This window comes from Falco punctatus, assembly GCF_963210335.1.
Source record: "Falco punctatus genome assembly, chromosome: 3".
NCBI classification, from domain to species: Eukaryota; Metazoa; Chordata; class Aves; order Falconiformes; family Falconidae; genus Falco; species Falco punctatus.
Window position 1 is genome coordinate 76,000,864 of NC_137582.1, and position 23,645 is coordinate 76,024,508.

The 23,645-nt window shown below is 40.1% G+C and overlaps 1 protein-coding gene across 3 annotated transcripts in view; it reads left to right on the plus strand.

Annotated features, from left to right (window-relative positions):
• The window catches only part of MOCOS (molybdenum cofactor sulfurase), a 262,563-nt gene that overhangs the window by 152,186 nt on the left and 86,732 nt on the right, over positions 1-23,645 (plus strand). For all 3 annotated transcript variants that reach the window (XM_080378145.1, XM_080378147.1, XM_080378146.1), the window contains one exon: positions 5,697-5,773. In XM_080378145.1, coding sequence (XP_080234271.1) covers positions 5,697-5,773 — 77 coding nt within the window. The remainder of the gene's footprint in view (positions 1-5,696; positions 5,774-23,645) is intronic.

Sequence of the window (23,645 nt, forward strand, 5' to 3'; positions counted from 1 at the left end):
GGGGTGGGTGGGGAACTGGCTGACAGACTGCACCCACAGCGTGGTGGTAAATAGCTCTTTTTCAAACTGGCAACCTGTCACAAGTGAGGTCCCCTAGGGATCAGTACTGGTCCAACATTGTTTAGTATCTTAACAAGTGATCTGGGTGATGGGCTCAAGTGTACCCTGATGAAGTTTGCTGATGATACCAAACTGAGTGGGGAAGTGGACACTTTGGAAAGGAGAGCCAGCCTGGAGGAAGACTGGGATAGGCTGGAAGAGTGGGTTAACAAGAACCATATGAAGTTCAAGAAGGACAAGTGTAAGATCTTTCACCTGGGAAAACATATTTTTTTTTTGCAGCACAGGCTGGGATCTACCTGTCTAGGGAGCAGCTCTGTGGAAAGGGACCTGGCAGTCCTGGTGGACAACAAGCTCAACACAGGAAGTTCCATCTGAATACGAGGAAAAACTTCCTTTACTCTGAGGGTGACAGAGCACTGAAACAGACTGCCCAGGGAGACTGTGGCATCTCCCTTTCTAGAGACATTCAAAACCTGCCTGGACACGATCCTGTGAACCTGTTGTGGGTGAACCTGCTTTAGCAGGGTTGGACTAGATGATCTCCAGAGGTCCCTTTCCAACCCTGACCATTCTGTGATTCTGTGAGTGAACAGTGTGCTACTGTGGCAAAGCAAGCCAATAGAATGCTGGGTTGCATCAACAAGGCATCCACCAGCAAAGATAAAGAAGTCATTATCCCACTCAGCTCTTTTTAGGCCATACCTGGAATACTGTATTCACTTTTGGTCCCTGCTATGCAAAAAGGAGGTGAACAGGCTGGAGAGGGTCCAGAGGTGGTCCAAAAAGATGATCAAAGGTCTGGGAAGCCTGCCAGATGAGGAAAAGCTGAGAGAACTGGATTTGTTCAGCCTTGACAAAATAAGGCTTAGGGGAGACCTTATCACCATGTTCCAGTATTTAAAGGGTGGCTACAAAGAAGATGGAGACTCCACTTTTACAAGGAGTCACATGGAAAAGATGAAGGGTAATAGGTACGAGTTACTCCTGGTGAGATTCCAATTGGACACAAGAATAATTTTTTTTTATAATAAGGACAATAGCCATTGAAATAATCTCCCCATGGAAGTGGTGGATTCCCCAGCATTGGACACTTTTAAGATTTGGCTAGACAGGGTGCTGGGCCCTCTTGTCGAGACGGTGCTTTGGCCAAGAAAGGTTGGACCAGATGATCCTTGAAGTCCCTTCCAACCTGGTATCCTGTGATTCTATGACTCCGTGTGCAGTGGCTCTGTGTCTGGATTTACTTTGTCCAGGCAAATCAATTAAAAATCCATCTGAATCACTCATTGCCTGCTAAGCAAGTCAGCCTTCCCAGAATCCAGAGGCAGGTGCTCGCATGCAAAATACCTAAAGGTCATGCCTTGTATACTTCCCATATACAGAATAGCTTAGATTATGCAAGATATTTTACCACCTCAGCATTGGCTGGTTGATCTTGAGGGCCTTTTTGGACTCCTGACTTAAATTAGTGCTGTCCAGCTCCAGGGTAATACTTTTGCCTTCCACCAAATTTTACTCCTGAGTCCTCTCTTTAAACATGAGTTGTTTGTTTAGCTCTTGAGCACTTCATTTTCAATCTGTCTAGGTCATGACTCTTGTCATTATATTTCCATGCAAAGGTGACCTGGCTAAGGAAAGGATGAATTCAAACTGCCCAAAATGTCAGTTTCCTTTCTTGTTTCAGTTGCCCTGAAGTGTGGGATGGTGGCTTTCGAAAGTAACATTTGTATGCAGAAGCCTAACAGAGGAGTGTCACAACACCCAATCGAACGAGGATTCAAAGAAAGACTAACCTATCTCTGTCCCTAGGAAGACCCTAAAGCTGGGACCTGTCTCTGTAAGCAGTAGTTTTTTCTTGTTACTCAAAGGAAAAAGTTCTGCTTCAAGAAGCAAAAGTGTTGTGTGACTTGGAAAAGAAGAGCAGCTCATCAGCTTCATAACTCCTTGATAGACTTGGGCAGGCTGCTCTGTTTTTTCTTATGCCGTGAGCTGTTTAACCAGTTTGTCAGGTAGCAGGTTGATGTGAAATGCTATCAGCCTTTCACAAGCACAGTCAGCTAAGTAATTGAGTTCATCCCAGATGTGATTAAGTGGGATCAATTATAATAAGAACTAGATAAAAGAGGTAAGATTGTTGTTTCTTGGGTTGGTATTCTGTAGTATTAGCCTTTTAAGTATCCTTTTTACATCAGCAGCTGCAAAACCTTTATTACTTCAAGAAATGGATTCTAGACCAGCATGCAAATGAACTCCATCCTAAACTGATCATTATAACACTGGAACTGCTACTGAATGAGGAGACAATTTGTTTGAAGCATCAATTGCATCAAACAGAAAAGTAGCCATTGAAGTCAGTGTTTTGCAATGCAAGGAGCATGTTTGCTCTCAATCTTAAATACCGTTGAATGTTCTTGGAGAGAGCTCTTTGTGTCCCAGAAGGGGAATAGGTACCTTTTGTTTTGCCGTGGTACTAAGTGAAATTGTTATCGTACTTAAGACTTAATTTGCTAAATATCAGAATTTATAGGTGATTCCTGTAAATTTTTACATGGAATTGTGTATCAGGTGTTCAGTAAATCTGAAGAATATATGTGAGTCAAGTACATTGGAAGTAGTGTAAATATAAATTTTACAGGGATAACAAAATATTACTGCTTGCTTTATCAGAAATGGAAAGCCTGCAATGTAGAAATAGAGGGGGCCATATGAACATGCAAAATACAAGAGATGAATGTTGCAAAATAGTCGATATCTAAACTGTAAAAGGATAGACTTGCCCATATTCTTTCATGGCTTCTGGTTCTTACAATGGAGCTCCCAGCAGGCAATTTTTTTGTGGTACAGAAAGAATAAACACAGGTCTGACAAAACAATGTAGGATACATATATTGCCACAGTGATTGTGCTGTTCTGGAGCATAAAGTTTGACCAATAACTGTGTTAGCTTTTTTTTTTTTTTTTTTCTGAATGGGAAGAGATTCCTAAGCTCTGGACTATTTCCATAAAAAATCTTTAAGATCTTTAGAACAGTAACTTGGGTCATGTGTCTCTTCTATTGCTTATGGATGTACTGCGGTTGTCTGCTTAGTTAATAATCACATCTAATGAGCAGAAGTCTGACTTTCTCTTTCCCTTTTACTACAGGTAAGATTTGGAGGCCTTTGAAGATCTAGGCTGGCACCCTTATTGCCCTTTCAAGTTCTTTTCTATTCTGATAATTATAAGGTTGCTGAGGGTTGTGCGACTTCTTGATGGGCTAAGCGCCAGTGTCTCTGCTCTAGTCTTTAGTTCCCAGTGTTTTGTTTGCTTTGCTGGTCATTACTAGTAACTGAGCAGGGAAGGGCTGTTCCCCCTCACAGATCACAGATTTCTGTAATCTCTCCTTGGCAGCCGTGGGGGACCACTGTGACATGTCCTGCAGCCAGTGCAAATTTGTAATGTTTTTCTGCATTGAATTCCAAACCCACTCTTAGCCTCTACCTTATCTCTTCCTCCTCCTCCTCCCTCGGTTTTTCTGGCTTTTTGGATAGAATATTGCTTCCCTCAGATACTGGTCCACAGGTCTCTGTGAAAATATTCCTGGTCTTAGATGTCTTTCAAATCACAAGTGGCCATTTTAAATTTCATCACTGACAACCAGCAAGATTTATTCCCTGAAGTTCAGGCGCAATAGACTTTGCTATTAATTATTACCAGGCAAGAATCAGAAATTCCTAAGAAGGATTCTTTGGCCTATGTTGTGTTGAGATATGTGAGCATGAGTGGTCTCTTTTGGACCATTCATCCTGGTAGTAGTCTACCACTTTTCTCTATCACTTGGTTTATAATTACTTGCTGCCTCTGTCTGTCTTCTTTCATCCCAGCTGAACATATTAACATATATACACAATACTCTTTAATAAATATCCTTGGAAGCTTTAGATGTCCTTTACCTGACAGTGTCACTTGCAGTGTTTAAAGTATTTGATAACTATAGAAAAATTAAATAGAAGATAAGAGAAATCACTGTAGAAATGAGAGCTATTATGCTATTCTGTTGAGGTTTATTTTATTAAACAAAAAGCATTTGAAGTCTGACATTTTTAACCATTGAGCCTTTTCACAATACATATTTAATTGTGGCACCAAAAGCTTTTTATATGTATTATGAGAAATGATACATCCAGAAAAAAAAGAAGTAATCGCCTATTTTCTTGTCTATTATGTGAGCATGTAAAGTATTTTTGCCCAAGAGTGCCTCTATTGTGCTCTTGTTGTCCAGTCATTTTTCAATGTGGACATCATCAGACCTTTCTGAGAAAGATTCAAGGAACACCAGGTCCCTGGGAAAGTCTTATCCTCATGATCAGAGTTGAATTTTAAACTTGAACCATGAGATTTGGGGTTGTTGCTCATGGGTTCATTTCCAGCATTAACTGTTATAGTTTTGTAGATTGCTCCCTCCTTGGAGACTTGCAGTGACCCCAGATTTAGCCTTACATGGTAGTGAGCTCTGTATGGTTTTGACTTCTTCAGTTGTCAGCATTATTTTGCATTCCCCTTTGTGGTTAAGCAAGCTGGAATGATCACTCTTTAAAACATCTTGTAGACTGCAGTGAACACAAAGCCTAAATAAAACATATTTTGATGCTTGATATAGTGTCCCTTCTGCTCCCTTGAAATTCTCTTGGGCACTGCTTCCTGAATACATCCCACCCTGGAGCTGCACCTTCTCCTTTTGAACTGTGGGAAGGGCTACAGTAGTTCATCAAATCTGGCATTTTTCTTTCTGCTTGGTGTTTCCTTTAAAAGACGTTGGTAGGGGTTGCACCTTTTCCCCTACGCTTGAATAGTGCTCTTGTTATAGGCCAGTTGTAGAGGAATGAAGGCCGTGGGTTGATCAGCATTGAGAACATGCAGCTGTGGCCTTGCCTCAGCGGCAGTGGGTTGATTGACATGGATGATGTGCAGCTGTAGCTCGTTCCCACTAAGTAGTTAAATAGCCCCGAGGAGTGTGGGAGAGGGGTTGGATGGTGGGGTAGTAGTGTGGTCTGTTCTCTGGAGGAAGGAGGTACAACACAGGCAGTAGAATCTGACCAATGGTAAAGCTGTGTTGAAGCCTGATAGTTTGTTTGTGTTGCAATAGTCAGTTATTTTTTAATTTCCAGGAAGAACAAGTAGAGGGAGATTTGTTAGTGATGTTCCTTTTTGCTCCAGGAAAGGAAGGTCTCTTCTTGCCTTATAATTCAACTGCATTAGCTGTAATCACTTTAGAGTAGGGGGGTAAATGTAGTTTCCACCTGTTTCCTCACCTCTTCCCAACATTGTTGGAAGGTAACTTAGGATGTTGTGACATTAGCTCATAAGATGTAACGTTACCCATTACTTTAAAAATCAAAAACCCTCAAGTAGCCCACACAGAGGAAAATACAACTTTCTGTGTTCAAGCAACTGTTCATATATATAACCTCTACAGCTTTGAAGAATATATTTCTGCTTCACAGGACACTACAAGACTGGAAGGTGAATCCCTAAAGGAGGAGTTCCCACTCAGTGAATTCACTGAATATAAAATAATAACTCTCAAAATAGATTTTAAGTCTCTACTGTAGCTGCATGATTTGTTTACTGTGCTCATTTATTCCATTCTTTAGGTTTGAAGATGGCACAGTCTCTTTTCTTGATATTATTGCTCTGAAACATGGATTTGATGTTCTGGAAAAACTCACAGGTCAGTTGACATAATTCTAATTCTTAAGTGTGATGTTACAGATTTATACTTGGGGCACAAGTCTGATCATAATTTCTATGGCTGTAACTTAATTTTCCTTTTAGATTTACTATCGATGTTGATGAGTGTGAAGATCAGACTTCAGTGTAACTGCTTTATTCTGGTCTTACATATTGGATTTTTCCATTCTGGTTTGGAAAAAAAAATCCAGACTATTCTACACACACACAGGACATGAGTACATTGAGCACATCTAGTCTGCCTCACACTCACGAAGATGAAGTAGGAAAGTAACAGTAGAAAGTAGCTGAGTGGCTCCCCTTCTTTGAGTATCTTTGGAGCCCTTAACATGGAGCTAATGCTAAAGTCCCAAGTAAAACTTTGAGCTGACCTTCAAGCCAGAAGCTCTGTGTGAAGGGTGATGCTCATGTGCCTTGTTGATTGCAGGGCAGCCTGCTGCTTGTCTGACTCAGCCCCCCAAATGCACAACCTCTCTGTGGTTGCTGCTACAGGTCAGTGATTCTTCTGAAAGGTGGGGGACATGACACTGGGCCAGGGAAACTTGCACCACTGGCTGTGCAGGAGGTTTGCACCATGGCATGCTTCTACATGTGGAATGTGCCAGGTTAAGAAAGTATGTTCCTGAAATGTATGTTTCATACGCAGGTATGTGCACAGTCAATGTGTAATGTCTGAACCTCTGTTCTCCAGTGCACTCTGATTTCCTATATAAAGGCATAAAGTGCATCATGATGTAAAAGAGGCCTGAGTCCAGAGAGACGCCGACTACGTATTTTTCAGGCTGGTATAATTTCTGCTAGTGTCTGTGGAGGTTTATTGTCAGGATTGAACTGAAGGATTCTAGTTTCTTCTTCCTCACAGAGCAAGACTCTTGTGAAGAGTATTCTTTTAGATGCTTGAGGTCTTGCTTATGTGGAAATCAATAGTAGAGTTTTCATCCATTTCAACAGAAGCCTAACTGAGCCCCAACAAGTAAGGATGTTTTGCTTTATGATGCCCTGCATGGAGACTAGGGATCAGAAACCAGCTTTTACTATATGTTCTTGTGTAAAATGCTTCTGAGAAATGCACAATCTTAAGCATGTTCCCTTGTAAAGAGAGCTAACTGCTTTGGTTTAATGTGTAGGAGCATTGCCTGCCACAATGGGAAAGTTGATGATAGCATCTCCTCCATCGCGTTTCTCATCCGTCTAAGCCTCCTATTGGTGCTTATTTTAGCTAAACAATTGAAAAAGCTTTTAACACTAGACTGAGGAGAATACTTAGCCCTGAACCTGAATAAAGTGGATAACAGTGGATGAAAGGGTACAATAGAGGCATGAATAAATAGTATGTTGAGAACCTTCAGGTGCTAAAAATGCCCAAAATGTGAATGGCTTCAAATTTTCACACTTGTAATCCTTTCATAAAAAAATAAAAAATAAAAATTCATTAATATTTCTATTTTCAATTTAAAAACTTATTTCTTCTACAGTGCTAAAATATAGAAAGATAAAGAAATATGAGAAATGTATAGGCTGAAAGAGTAAACAAGAAAAAACCTATATGGAGGAAAAACTTGAAAAATTAAGTGAAAAACTATTTTAACAAATATTCGAGTTTTAAAACTTCGGACATGCTGGTGTAGCCTAGGTACTTTGATGGTCTCTAGTCTGGAGTACCACACTGAGAAGCAGAAGTGCCAGCACTGCTTCTTTACATCTACAAGAGACCAGAGTAACTTACAAGAATCCACAGTAGAAGAAGAAATTGAGTTCTGTAAAGGAATTTAGTCACCACATAATCCAAAAATTTTCCTCAAAAGCATTTGAACATTGAATAGTCCTACACCATTATCCGTGACCCAGGATGTATTAAGCTTGTGTTCCAGATTAGCAGGAACTTCCAACATCTCCCTTCACACCATGTGCTGTGCTTTTTAATTAGAATTTAATTATACAGAAGAGAAATCAAACAAGCACCATGCAAAGGTGGTAGTAGAATGTGGTATAGCTGTGGTCACATTCGGGTTTTCCCATTGTAAAATGCATTTTGTGTGCCCACTTTTCAAAGCTTGTGTGAAGGGTGACTGCAGTGTTCCAGCTTCCTCAGCCCCATCACACCTCTGTTGCCTCTTCCATGTTGGCTGTCAGAGCAAGGCTGGCTGAGAGCCTGTGGTGTAGCACCACTGCCTACAAAGCGGTTCATGCTGTCCCGAGCAGTTTGCCTAACTCCAGATATTTAGCTCTTCAACTTATATAAGCATTGAATATATCTGTGCCTGGCACAACCGATGCAACAGGAGATTCAGTGCTTTGCAACTGCCATTTTCCTCTCACCATCCTTTTCTTCCTTGCACATCATTGATGGAATTTTGCAGGTTATTTAATTTCTGTCAAAGGTCCGCTGTTCCTTTTGGATAGAGATTGTTGGTCTTTGTATGTATGCAACAAAGCTGTTGCATGTTGTAGAAACACTTCATAATCCAGAAGGAGTGCAGATGTGTTTTAAGTCACTTATATGCGTATATCTTCCATTTCAACTGTCAGAGTTTTCAGTAGCAAAGTGCACTGTCAGATGTGAAACACATCTGAACCTCATTTTGCTGTAGCTCCTGGAGTATTTGCCTTGCACTCACCCAACAGAAACAGTGATTCTTATTCTGTGTTGGAAATAGTCTGGAGTAGAAACAAGCAAAATAAAGTATTGTTGTTACTAATTGTGTCCTTCTGTACAATTAAAGCACTGCTGAAGTTCTTTTGGGATGTACTGTAGCTAGATTGTACTGATGTATTTATTGAAGATGGGTAGGGAGAGCATTGATGGAAGGTAAATTAGTTTCAGCATTAGGCAGTGTTTTGAAGAACAGGGATCTGTTTCTGAGTCTGTCATCTGACTAAACCCCTGACCTGTCTCAACTTCTATTTAACAACAAGACATAGTTCATACCAGATTACATCCAGATATGTGTGTCTATTTAAGCCATTTTCAGAGGTCTTGGCTCTATATGATTCTTAAACATAACCTTAGCTGGTATGTATTTTTATTAGTAAATTTGCCTCAGTTTTACAAATGAAACTAAGATACATCATTTGCAGTTATCTTACAAGTTATCTTACAAGACTTTATTATAATGTCTGTTCAGGAAACATTAATTCTCTTCACAAGAAAATATGTATTGGAATGAATTTTAAAATTAAGACTAAGTCTTCTAGGGATGCTGAATTGAAAGTCATTTTTAAGTTCACCGGATGTTTGACTGGTTGTTGGAGAGCAATAGTTGTGTTGGCTTTCATAAAGGCAATTATACCACACAACACCAAAGCAAAATACAATGCAGGATGCTAAATGGTGAGGCTAACTGATTTTTAACTTGGTCTTTGGGACTTTTGAGTTGTGTTTACCCTGTGATAACTTTTACCATCCTCTGGTAAATCAAGGACTGGTTGCATCTAGCTGATGGAATGAATGTTGGGCAGCCTGGGTTTAGTGGTACTGCACAGATTCTCATGTGTGTTGTTTAAACACTTAGGGTTATGCAAGTCATCCACTTGAGGGCCAAAAAAGGTAATTTTTTCCTCATTTAGATTGGCAGGGATTACTGGGATTTCTTCTCCTGTGTGGAGTTTGTGACTTCATCCTGCTGTTATCTGGGCATGTCACCTAAACTTGGACCATGGGTGTGATGCTTGTGAATTGTACTGCTTTCATCCTTGGTGCTGCTTTCATTCATAATTTTAATGGTTTGGGCTTTTTTCTTTTAAAGATTTTAAGATTAAAAATGACATTAATACATGTGTTCTGGCTTGTGATTAGTAGGTGTGTTGGAAATGGATACTTCATTTTGGTTGACTTCTATGAAATTCTTCATTTTGGGGGGAAATTCTTCCTTTGGTTTGAGAGAGAATGAATTGTTGATTAAATTTTTATTTTCTCTATGCCAACCATTTGCCACAACATGAACTTTAGCATAAAGGAAACCTGGGTAATTTGTACTAATATCCTCACCTTACTGCTTATAATTAACACCTTCTCTAATTGTACTTGAGAGAGAGTTATGTGTTGTTGGGGTGCTTTTTTCTAAGAAAAATGTTGAAGTTGACAGTAGGGAGATGATGCTCCATTCACACTCTAAATAGGAAAACAGGGATACACTAAAGAGAAAGTATTTAAAATTCTGTCTTCAGAAAGCAGAGTTTGACTTCTAAATATGAAGGGAGTGCATAAGAAAAAATCCAAAGATATTCTGATTATCAGATAACGACACTACTGGTATGCCAAAAGAGAAGTATCTCTCCTCTCCTTTCATGGAGAGTGAGTTGCTGTTTTTAAATTTCTATCCCAAGATGAACTGTGTTTAGAGACAAGCTAGAAAGCAAGCTATTTGTTAACTGCTAGCAGCTCTTGCTGCTAGCATGTTACACCAGTCCAGGTTTTCCTAGCTTTGTGACTTGACTAATGCAGACTAGACATTATTTGTACCCTTGAAAGCAGAGCAGAACAGCTATGATTTGAGGAGCGCTGAAAAAGTGAGCTGCCAGAAGAAATCCTGCCAACGCTGCTTTTGCAGAGTTTAATCTGTATATAAGGTTTCTTCCTGGAAAGAAACCAGCTCTTGTTTTGGATTTTTAAAATATGTGTTTGCTAATATTGATGTGGATTTCATTCACAAACTGCCTAATCTGTGAAGAAGCCTAGAAAAGGACCAAAAGTGTCAGAGTCATTCCTCAGGCCTGTAGAGATAACATAGGAAGAGGTAGTACTGGACATAAATGTGTTAGGTGTTTTTGCATATACATCTAGAAAGAAAAATACGCTTCTTAGGAACCAAAAGGGGGAAAATGTCTTTATTATAAGCTGAGCTGATGAAGAAAAAGTGCAGCACAGCTGACAGAACATATACTCTTGGCAAGAGATAATTGTTCTGTGTTCAGACAAAAGAGTAAGCAAGGCTTCTGTGGTGAAGGACTTTGATGGCATCCAGTGTTATTACAGGGGAGAGATTTGCAGCAGAGTCTTTTCATGCTGGATCTCTGGAAAGAGGAATCTGGGGCAACTAATAACTGGGGGATCCCCACAGGTGCTCTTTCACTGGCTGTGGCTTGCCAAGGCAAGAAATGGCAGGGAGCATCAGTTTTGAATACCGATGGGCTTCTCACTCATCCGGTGATAACTGAGCTCTTGAGGTCTGCAGCTACTGAGAACTTCTCCTTTGGCAGGGCTGTGTACACTGCAGGTCCAAAATATTAAAGGCTACAAGGAGAAACTTGAGACAATTTTGTTTGGGGGGCCTTATGTTTTTTTCCATGTGAAAGGATGCTGGAGTCACTAATCTCATTTTTCTCACCAAGGAAGCCTTGACCCCACCCTACTGGCAGTAGAAGAGTCCCTGGTATGCCAGTTAGCGTGGCCTGTGCCTGCCTTTCCTTTTCTATCCTTTTTTTATTTGTGTAGTTTAATCCCTCGATGAAGAAGACATTAGTCACAAATATTGGATATCCTACTAGTTATACTTTGATATTGTGAATCAGGTATTACTTCTGAAGTTAGTGGAACCTGCAGTAATTATGATCCCAGTATGCGCTTTGCTTTTTGCTATGATTTATACACCTTCATCTAACTGCTGGTTGAATCATTACAGAAAAAAACACCAAACCAAAACCAACCAGACATATGGAAGAAATAGGAAGAGCAACATTTGCATGGGGAATATGACAGCTGCTGAACATGTTGGTATCCTCAGTTATATTATGTTGCAGGTCACAGTGTTGACTTTACTAAAGCCAGCAGAAATGCCAAAAAGCCAGTGAATTTAAAAGAACAGTTGTTCTGGATCCTGAGGAGCATCCGACTGCACTCCTACAGTGGTCCGTTTGTTCCCAAATACAGGCTTTAAGAGTGCAGTCTCTGATAATCCTTTTTTTTCCCCAGCCCTGATTGGTAATATTAGCATGTGGATGTCCCCGTTGAGCTGGGGTAGCTATAAATCAGAGTTGTTGATGTGCTGATAAGAGCGGAGTTTGTCCATGAGTTACTTGTTCAGTTTCTTCAAGATAGTGGATGGTGATCTAACAAGAATGATAAAATCCTAGACCTGCACTCTCCCTATCGCTGAAATCAGTAGAGGTATACAGTAGCTTAAGATCAGGAAAGCAAGATGGGAGACCATCAAATAAACTGCTGTGATTAATCTATTTCTATATCTACTCAATTTATTTAGTTCAAAATAAACTAAGAAACATTGACTTTTTTACAATAGTACAGCAAATGATCAAGCAATTAGTATATGCTTTTTATTACATTGTATATTAATCCCCTTTTATCCCTGACTTACCCCGTGGAGTCTCACTCCTATTCAGATCATCCATTGAACAAGGTTTTACTAATGTAAACACCAACTGTATGGTCTAAATTTCTTGCAGTTCTGCATACCTTGGTGCACATGGGATAGTATAAGAAATGAGGGTGTTCTGCCGTGCATCACACGGTTGCTGTGAAACTAAGCCCTGACCTACTGATGAATCAGAACCTCTGTAGAGCAATTACCTGCATTTGTTCGCTTTCAGATTTGCAACAAGAGATTGTGTCTCACTGTGAGGACCTCATCTGTGTGGACACTCTTACGAATGCTTCCATTCAAGTCAATGGGGCCATGAAAAGGCTAATGTAATTTGGTGTCTACTTTGACCTCAGCAAGCCTTTTGACACTGTCTCCTATAACATCCTTATATCTAAACAGTGGAAGTGTGAGTGAGGTGAGCGAGCAGTGAGGTGAATTGAGACCTGGCTGAATGGCAGAGCTCAGACGGTTGTGATCGGTGGCTCAGAGTCTAGATGGAGGCCTGTGGCTGGTGGTGTTCCCCAGGGGTCAATACTGGGTCCAGTGTTGTTCAGCTTATTCATTGATGACCTGGATGAAGGGACAGATCATACCCTCGGCAAGTTTGCTGATGATGCAGAACTGGGGGGAGTGGCTGACGCACCAGCAGGCTGTGCTGCCATTCAGCCAGACCTGGGCAGGCTGGAGAGCTGCGGTGAGAGGAACCTCGTGAAGTTCAGCAAAGGCAAGTGCAGGGTCCTGCACCTGGGGAGGATCAACCCCACGCACCAGCACAGGCTGGGGCTGACCGGCTGGAAGGCAGCTCTGCGGAGAGGGACCTGGGAGCGCTGGAGGACAGCAAGGTGCCCATGAGCCAGCAGGGTGCCCTGGGGCCGAGAAGGCCAATGGGATCCTGGGGGGCATTAGGAGGAGGGTGGCCAGCAGCTGGAGAGAGGTGATCCTGCCCCTTTCCTCTGCCCTGATGAGGCCACATCTGGGGTGCTGTGTCCAGTTCTGGGCTCCCCAGTTCCAGAGGGACAGGGAACTGCTGGAGAGGATCCAGCGGAGGGCCATGCAGGTGATGAGGGGGCTGGAGCATCTCCCTGATGAGGAAAGGCTGAGAGAGCTGGGCCTGTTTAGCCTGGAGAAGAGAAGACTTGAGAGGAGATCTTATCAATGCCTACAAATATCACAAGGGCAAGTGCCAAGAGGACGGGGCCAGGCCCTCTTCAGTGGTGCCCAGTGACAGGACGAGGGGCAACGGGCACAAACTGCAGCACAGGCAGCTCCACCTGAACATGAGGGAAAACTTCTCTACTCTGAGGGGGACAGAGCGCTGGAACAGGCTGCCCGGGGAGGTCGCAGAGTCTCCTTCTCTGGAGACATTCTAAACCCACCTGGATGTGACTCTGTGCAACCTGCCCTGGGTGAGCCTGCTTTAGGAGGGGTTGGACTAGGTGACCTTCACAGGTCCCTTCCAACCCTGACTGTTCTGTGATTCTTAACAGCCAGGGGGCAAGATGAGGACTTGGGAGATGTGAGTTCCTTTCCTCTGCAATGAAATTTACTTGTCTTTTATTAAATCATTTAGATAGTAATCTTCAGGGGAGCAGGGAGTTGTGTAACAAAATGTGTTTCCAGATCTCCATTTAATCTTGGGTGGGATTTACCTTACTTTGCTATCGGCACTTACATCTGAGGTAACCATTTAGATTCCCATTGCAGTCAGTGAAACAGACAGTACTTCACCAGCTTGATCCCTCTGAACTTTTTTTGAAATTTAGGATGAGAAGAGTTACAGCCAGCAGTACCAGTTCTTCTCATTGTCTGTTAAGGGAGCTTAGATGATTAGCGTACTGTGGTATAGGGCATTTCTTCACTTTTACCTAACTTTTCTGCTAATGATCCCTTTGGGACTAGAAAGCTGAACTGTCACATTAGTTGAAGTGTAAATAGTATTTTGGCTTGTTCATCTTCCCTTGTATCTGTGGCTTGCGTTGGGCAGGGCAGGTTCTACACTTGTGGTTGAAATAAACCAGTAAAGCAGAACAGGGAATGTGCTAGAAGAACCCTGAGGAGTGTGAAGGCTCAGCATGAGGTTTTCTATTTGTGAAACTGTCATGTCTATGACTCTGTGAGTGATTTCTGATTTGCAACATATGTTTCCTGCTTCAAATTCAAGCTTATTAAGGTAGATGTTGCTTTCTCTGGGAGGGAAAGGCTCATAGTCTGACAGCAGACAAACTATCTAGCAAAGGCAAAAAAATTTCTGTCTCCTAGGTGAGAATGTCCCTGTTGTGGTAAACCAATCAAAAAGATGCCTTATATAAAGAGTGTGTATGTACAGCTGACTTCAGAAGTTTGTGATCATTTCATTTTCAAATGACTGGTTAAAGCAGATTAGGAGGAAAGAAAGCTCAGCTGGTTCTTTTGCATCAAAAGAAGCCATTGTTGGAACTGTGGTTAATTTATTAGGAAAGACATGCTCAGCGGAGCACACATTTGCTAATGGCTGTAGATGAAATTAAAACATTTAAAGAATCAGTATTACAAGAGGAGCAAGTAGGTGAGGCAGTCTTGTGCAACTGTCTGGAAGTCCAGCCAAGCACATACAATATATTTGGAAGGCCTGCCTCTCTACTGTAGGTACAGAATCTGTTCCCAGTTCTGTCTGAGGTAGCACTGTGAAATCTGTCACTTCTAGTAAATAAAGTGGGAGAAATTGTTGTAGCCTATGTCAAGAGAGAATGGGTGCAAGACCAAGTCTTCAATAAATGCCATGGGAATATTAACAGCAGTCAAGAGTAATGGAATTCTGATCCTGTAGTTCCTACACCCATCCAGCATTGCCTACACGTGGCCAAAGGATATCTTGGAGAAGAAGTACTTTCTGTCTGTAATACCTTTTCCCTCCTATCATTTTCTGTGTCAGATATAGTTAGGATCTGAAAGAATCATTATTTTCACTACAAAGTTGTCATTATCATTGCTAAGAGATAGATATTAAGTCCTATGGGACTGTATTTTTGAAAGGAGAGCAGAAGTGAGGGTTTTCAGACTTGGATGGAAATGTTCCAAAAACTTTTTGATGCCTAGATTGATTAATTAGATTACGGTCCTTAGTATTCTTAGAATACCCTTTTTAAGTGGGAAAAAAAGAAAAATTCTTGTTCAGTTGTATTCTTAAAACCTGTATAAGAAATGCTCAAGAGTTCTGTCTGTATATTGCCAGCTAAAATACAGAACTGAAAGGGAAACAGAAAATAAAATAACATGTAAACCAATTCCATTACATTTTAAACAGTGTAATACATTGCTAATTAATTTTTGCTACAACTTGATATACTAACAAGGAAATAAAATGTTACATTGTGGATACTAATTTCATTGATTGATATGTGAACAGTTTTCTTACCAACATGCACCTGGAAAATGGACTTTGACAGGGCAGTAAAATAAATCGTTACATGACAAACTGGAGCACGCTGTGATTCGAGAAGGGATCAGCATTTTGGCATTTGCCAAGAAAGGTCTGGCTGGCGTTAGAGGTGTGCACAGCAGCCATCCCTCAGCACATCTCAGGGTCCTGTTCTAGTGCATGCTGGCTACCATGGCAAGGATTGCCTTATTTCATTTATTACATTTTTAATTTCCTAGCTAACTGGATCCAGCTGTTTCAGCCCTTCATGCAACACAGAGATTTTATGCTAAATCCGAAGGGGCTAAATTAAAGTGAAAGGAAATTTGCATATTGTGTAAAACTCTACTTGTTCAGCGGATCCAGATTATATGGTGCTAATCACAAACACTAGATAGAGTAAATCCTCTTGAAGTCACCCTGGGGTTAAGTCAAATGCTTTACACTCTTTGACACATACCCATGAAATATGTAATCAAGTCTGTTTGACGTCCTCTCCTAATTATGTGTGTGTATTTTAAGCAGATGCTTTTCCAGCTGATCTGTGCCTTTTGAGATCTTTTTTCATTATTAATCAGAAAATCACGCTGTATGTTAACAGCAAGTACCAATTATGAGAAACTAATATTAGTTTCTTTACTTAGAAGCTGTGCTTTTGCAAATAAGACCATTGCCAAATAACATATAGATGTAAAGAAAATGTTAAATCTCGCAATGTTATCCATCAGGGTCATAATTATTCTACCATGTACTGTGCTATTTCAGCCTAAAACTTTATTTTCCATGTACTGATTTTTTAGTTTGAGGATAAAAAGTAAAGAAAGTTCTGTGTAGGAAGTAGGAACGGACTGCTTGTTTTCATAAAACCTAGAATTTAAATGATAGAAATGTGTTTCCCCCAAGACTATACATTCGTAACTTTTGCCAAGTATATGAATACATAAGCTTAGCTCTTCGTGAATTCTACTTACTCAGTGAGATACTATCAGGAGACAAAATTAATATGTAATTAACTTAGGAGTCACAGAGTTTTAAGTAAACCCTATTTCTATTGTGACTATGCAAGAACAGTCTTCAGAAATTGCTAGTGACCTAGTTGGTTTTACCCCTACTACTCAGCTGAAGGATGCAAACTGCCACTTGCATTTTGCTGAAGTTTCAAACCGAGTTTGTTCCCTTCAGCATGTTTAGCAGAGACATCTACTGGCAAAATTTTAACCAACATTCTCTTCCTCGGGTCCTACGACACCATTTCTTACACCTCTGAAGACGTGCTAATATAGAAATGAGTACTTTGAAGGTTTTAAATGTACTGGAGTATTAAATCTATTATTTGGGAAGAAGCATTAAGTAGTATATAAACAGATGCAAAATTAATAAAGGCAAAATAAAATTTTCCTATTGTCTCACAACGGTTACTTCCTGTTGAAATATTTAGTGGAGGTATGCATATCGGAGAAGAATATATTAAAGGAGTTTATGATCCATTGTAGATGAACAGGACTAATTGCTAGTCACGTAATAATTGTAGTTAGTCTCCACTGATTTTGATTCAGTCAATATAGAACGGAAAGAAAGAAATGACAGGATATTATCAGAAGAGCTGTTCTGCCTGCAGTCACTGGTTTCATAGCTAATGCTTGCTCCACAGTCGCAGTTTATTTTTTTGACAAGCATCTGCCCCAGCTGTCACCTTTGCCTAGATTTTAATGGCTCTGGATAGATCCGTTCTAGATATGGTTTCCAACGCTTACGTGCTACCCGCTCTAGTTGCGGTTTAAACACTGAAGAGGCAGTTAGTGGTGGAATGAGCAAAGGCCGGGTGCTTGCACAGACCGAGGTACCAGCAAGTCCCCCTGTGGCTCAGGCTCTGGAGGAGCCCCCAGGAGTCTGACTGGCAGCCCTGCCTCTTGTTCTCCAGCCCAGCCTCGCTGCTCCCCTGGGAGACACCCACGTACCTGGGGGTGGGTGTACCCTTGCTGAGGTGGAAAAGCAGAACTGAAAGAACACAGATGATTACATCCCCCAAACAAATGGTCAATAGGTATTTAAAAATCAGTCTTCACATTTTCAGGTAACCTGTGGGTTTCAAGACACTAAGGAGCATCTCATCCACCTAGTTGGAGTGGGCATATTTTCTCACAATTACTACTGATGAAATATATTTTTAAAAGCACCTGTCTTCCAATGTTTGTTTTTCCAGGCTAAGTTGAAGCATTTTAAAAGAGATGAGCTCCTTTTATAAGAGGCCTGCTATAGTGGAATTTTTCAGATTGGCTTTATTCAAGTAAAATGCCACTATTCTCTGAAGTAAATGTTCACTGAACCTGTTTTGATCAGTTTGTGTGCTACATTCCTGAAAGTATTAATTTTATTTTACTCTAGGTTTATATGCATTTGGAACGGACATTTCAGGTCTATTAAGCTTTCAGGTCTGTATGTGCACCTCAGCCAAACTCCAGATTTAAGATCCATGCATCTGCTTACCCATATCACATCCCCTATTCCCCCATTTTCATCCACATCCCAATTCCGTGAAAAGAAAACTTCACTAGGCAAAGTATCTCTACTTGTGAGCTGCTTTACTTGCAAACGTGGCAGTTCTATGACAGCTAGAAAAACATTTCTGTAAGTTTTTCCTCTGTTCCTCCTTTATCCTCTCTTCCTTTCTCCTTTATTTTTTCATCTTTTTATTTTCAAGAGCTTGCATGTATTGTGTTAAAGTATCTTACAAATTGTGCTCTACAATACTGAATTTAATACAAAGGTTTGAAATTGGTTGGTTTAACTTAGTTGTTGCTTATGGTCTTTTAGCATGAGTGTGTTGTCTCCAGTTAATGCTAAAATTTCCATTTTATTACCGTTTTGACCAAGAATTGCTACTTTTGGTATTTTATTCACATTATTAATTGAAGCCCCAGGACACTAAAATTTCTGCCTAGTTTCTCCTTTAAAGTATAAACTTCCAAATCAGCTTGAACTTTGGCTACCTTCCTACTGAATGCTTCATAACATTTTAAGGCAGTCATAAAAATCACTTTATTTTGTAAGTATTAGGCTAATGCCAATGATATTCTCACAAGTATCAACAAAAAATGGTGCTAAGCAGGAAAAAATCTGCCATAAGATAGTGTTTGAATAAAAAATACATTTAGCTTTATAAATTGAGGGTACAGAGATGTAATAAATATTTCTTGGGTTATCCAGTCCATAAAAAAAAAATACATATTACTGTCTTAAAGAATAAGGACTGAATGAGCAGTTTTCTAATGTCAATGAATTTTATCATCAATAGTACAAATCACGGGTTGTGGAACTAGATGATCTTTAAGGTTCCTTTCGACCCAAACTATCCTATGATTCTATGATTTAGGGAGATAAAATAGCTGACACAAATTTTCTCAGCTTAAGTACATTAGTCAGAGGACTTTCATTTTTTACAGTAGAGTGATGTTGGCAGAAGGTCTGCTCAGTTGTATGTAGTTATTTCACTAAGCAAATTAGGTTGAGCTATTATTACAAGAGCTGGTGTAAACCCTCTTTGTGTTAGAAGGATTTTGAAACCATAACCACACTGGCAAAACCTTTAGGGAATAAAAATCTATTTGCTCCTGAGTGCCTAGCAGCACTATTCTATATTTCAGGCATGACGTTCCACTTTAGTGTAGAATAAGGAGAAAATGTCGCACTTTGGACATGACAGCATACTACACACCTTTTCTAATGACCTAAATAATTGCAGCACTGTGCAAGGCAACGAATATTCATTATCCTTTGGGGAGTCCTTTCCTGGTATAAACTGTCATAATTTATTGATGTTAGTGGAGGCATTAGATAGCTGACACCACCTGCCTCTAAATCTTTGGCCAAGATGACAGAGATGCTGTTTGCAAATGTGCCATTCCACTGACAATTGAGCTAGTTTCACTCCTTGGACATGGCTAGGAGTTCACACCATGAAAGAACTTCATCCCAGAAGTTAAAGGGCAAGGCTGGGGATCATAATTATTGAGCCAGTTTTATTTATATAAATAAATTTTCATAAATTTTGGCAAAACTGTGGAGTGGTATGATTTTCTTTACATACTGTATAAAGAAAAATGTGAGCAAATTGACTATAGATGAGTGAGCAGATAACAGGGTAGGTTGGATGCTCACAGTTCTGTTGTGTTTGAGCCTGTTTTGAGACAGAGAAGGATGTCTGTTTTGAAAGGTTTCTTTTTCAATATAGAACACATAATCAGAACAAGAGTTTATTTTCCTTCTTGTGACTATTTGTTAAGCAGTGAAAGTCAGCTTCTAACTAGTAGAGAGCCTGGGCCCAACTGTAAGTTATTTTCTTAAAGTATACCAAAAAATATATTTTGTGGGTAACTGAAAGCAACAAGTCGGTCGGTGCCTTTTCAGAGTGCTTCCAGGCACCTGTTTTTAATGTCATACATTTATTTTTTCCCTTTTTCTTCTTCATGTTCGTTAGTGGCAGGGTTTTTCTTGCTAGTTTTTTGGGTTTTTTTGGGAAACTAGGGTCATGTCTATTCATGGAGATGTTTTCAACTATTTTTTCAACCCAATATGATATAGTACAAGTTTCATTAGATTTTTGTTGTAATTTCTTTCTTCATTGTATTGGTTTAGTATGAGATTAGCTACTTCTTATTTTGAGATAAATAAGATGATCTTCTAGAGGGACATGAATCTCAGATTTCAGTTAGGCTCTGGTTCACAAGATCTACTAATTCACCATTGTCACTGTTGATTAAATGATTAAGATATTTCTGTTTGCAGACATTCACCCCAAATCTTGGCCAGAGTTGATGCCTAGAGGCGGAGTAGTCAGCATACCTACTTCTGAGCTCTGGCACCCGGCAGTCCAACCTACTAACCTTAGTTTCATCTGCCTCTGTCTCCATAAATAAAAAGACATGAAATGCTGTGGCTGAATGCTCAAATTCACAATCTGTGTCAGGGCTTTGGGTGACAGTTACAGAGTTTGCTACTTCTGGCTTATAGCCTTTTCTATAGCCACTGTGTTGTCTAGTCTGACAGAAGATGCTGAACAGAAGCTTGAATTTCATATCAATATAATCTAAAAAACATGAGTCAGGTCTAAGGTATGTGGGACATAAAATCTCCCATATTTTTTTATGAAGATGATATGGGTGGAGAACGCAAGCTGCATGGACTGTCTTGGAGAATAATGTGGAAAATACTCAAGTGCCACCCTGTAAATCAGTTATTTCTTATAATCCAAAATATGTAATGCAGTCCTGATTGCCTCATCACACAAGTGCATCCACAGAATTGGAGGGTGCTTAGCAATGAGCAGCAGCACAAAAGAGTGCTTACACGAACAGGGACTAGGATAATCAATGGCATCTTTTAGAGACATGTCTCTGCTTATAAAAAAAAAAAAAATGTTTATGTGTATTTCACATCCTGCTTAGCAGAATACAAAATGTGTGTTTTCCCACACATTTGGTTTTTCAGTGTTTGCTGTGTTTAAAGCATTCCCATGGTACCTCCTTTTCCTGCTGTTCCACAGGGGCTTTTCTATTCTCGGAAGCAAGTCACCAGGGGAATTAAACCAGTGTTCAAGAAAGGGGGGAAGAAACAGAAGAAGAAACTGTGAGGACAATCCAATTGTTCCTATGTCACTTGATTCAATAAGAACAAAAACATTAAAAGGATTTGGGGGCTGCAAGCTGCTGTTGTGCTGACTAATCTACCATGCGTGCAAATGCTCAATGAGGGGGCCTTGAGCTAGCCAACATACACTGTTGGTCTGGGCAGTTGAGCTGCTGGGTATATCCAATTATTAAGAAAAACAATAAAGTTCAAACTCCAGCATATCTTGTTCTTGATGTGTGTAATTCATGTGGATGTTTGGATTGTGCTAGTTTAATTGTGAGAAATGTAATGCAAAGATAATAATTACTCAGTTAAATGGGCTGACATGTTTCTATTAATCACTCTCATTAAATTATTAAGCCACTTATCTATCTTTAGCATTAATATGCACTACATGACTAGTGGACATTACATCAATAACAAATCTAGAAGGAATTTTTAGCCTTTTGAAGAAGCATCAGCTACGCAAACTAGATAGCTCTGTGCATCCATCATACACTGATAATGCAAAAGGTTGAACCAGCCTCGCTGTTAACTTGAGCAACTATTTTCATTAAGGTGTGCAGGATTTGACCCAACTTTGTGAGTTTTCTAGAACAAACCATAACTTTTTCATTACATTCTGAGATTTTTGCTCCTGTAAAGTAACATTTCTATATGGGTAACAGTGTTATGTTCAATTTGCAACTGTGCTTTGTCCTTTACACTGCAACAAGCTAAAATATAATGGCTGATTTTCAAAGACCCAGTTTTGACAGGCCTCCAAATTATTTCACTCTCCAACATGAAAGATCTTGAGTCATGCTGAAAGCGTATGTATAGCATAAAGGGTTGTGAGATGGGTATGTGGCTGGCTGTGGTTGGAGAGAGCTGGGGAGCAGCATCTGTCACCAGAGGATGAAAGGATTGTGCCAATGGCTGTGTCCAGCACAGAAAGTTATAGAATGGGGAAAAAGAAGGTGAAAGATGGCATTACGTGGGAGTTATTTGTGTAGATCTCACAATGAGTTTTGATATTTAGTGAGTTGGATTTGCCAGGTCTGTGCTGCGCTCATGGACAAAATAGTCATTTGCATTATGTTCCTCCCCCACGAGTTATGTATTTGTATAAATTAAAAAAAAAATATCAAATCTTCCCACTTGCTTATGTCCCGGTATGTGAGACACTACTGGGAGGTGATGTCCTGTGGGCGCCTATGCCTGCCGCATGCTGTCCTGTGATGGAGCTGAGACTGAGGTACTGGGCTACAGCTGGGAAACGTGCCCGTGGTGTTGTGCAGCTCAACAGCCTCCTCTTCACACTCTGAGCACCGGCACAACTGGTTCAGCAGAGCAGCTTGCTGGGGGTGTGAGGCTGTGTGTTCTCCTGGGTTTCCATTTCCACCATGACTTTGTGTTCGTATTTTTTCCAAGTATAGAGAACAAGGGTTTCCTGCTAGTTAGTTGGTGGAAATGTGATCAATGGGAGTTTCAGCCAATATAACAAAACAACGGAGCTTCTCAAGTGCTGCTAAATGGTCAGGGGGCAGGAAGTACATCATATATTTAGATTAGAAAACTGATGTTAAAAAGGGTAAGAGTAGAGAAAGTATTTTTTATTTAGTTATAGTTTTTGCCTTGCTGTTATTTGATGCTCATAAAATCTAAAAGCAGTGGGGGACACAATTAACAGATCACTGGGATTTGCAAGGTAAAACAAGAGATGAATTTGACTCATGAGTTTCAGTAGCCCAAAGATATTTTTATGTCATCCTTTCTCGTGCTTGTGATGTTTGGTAATAGCTACACAGAATGAGATTAAGTGCGGTAAATTTTCTGCCAGTGCGGGGACTGCTAGATGAAGTCTCTGAGAAAGAGTATAACAACACAGAAACAAAGGGCAAATAATGCCAAGGGCAAATAACTCCAGTAGACAACTCAGGCGTGTGGTGTTTAGTATAAAGCATTGTAGGTAGAGCAGCTGCTGGATAGAATGAGGAATTTGAACACAGACCTGAATAAAGACCAGAAATGCAATCTGTTACTATTTCTCTGTGGTGTTATTTACAACGTAACATCAGATCATCAAATGATATAAAGTGGTTTATGGCCTAACAATATTAATACAATTAGGACAGCTGAGCACTGTTAAGAATCTGTCCACTAAAGTCTACACCCATCCCATAAAAACAAGACTGAATGCCCATAGTTGCATTAGGCTTGCCTAAGCACCATGCATCATCCAGATGGCAAGCAGTGACTAAGCAGTGTCGTGTTTTAATGAATATTCAAACATAGACACATCATTTTACTTCTGTTAGCTTTTTAATTTTCTAATGCTTTTTCAAGGTCTGTGCTTTTGGGAGGGGGAGGGAGATGTTTGCTCTTAGAGGAAAAAAAGGCACATTGCCATTTCATTTCTTAGTAGAGGTTCATAATGCGATTACCAAAATGTGAATAACAATCAAATAATGTAGAGGCTTATTCCCTATGGATAGCAAAAATAAATTTCAGTCAAATGTTTCCGG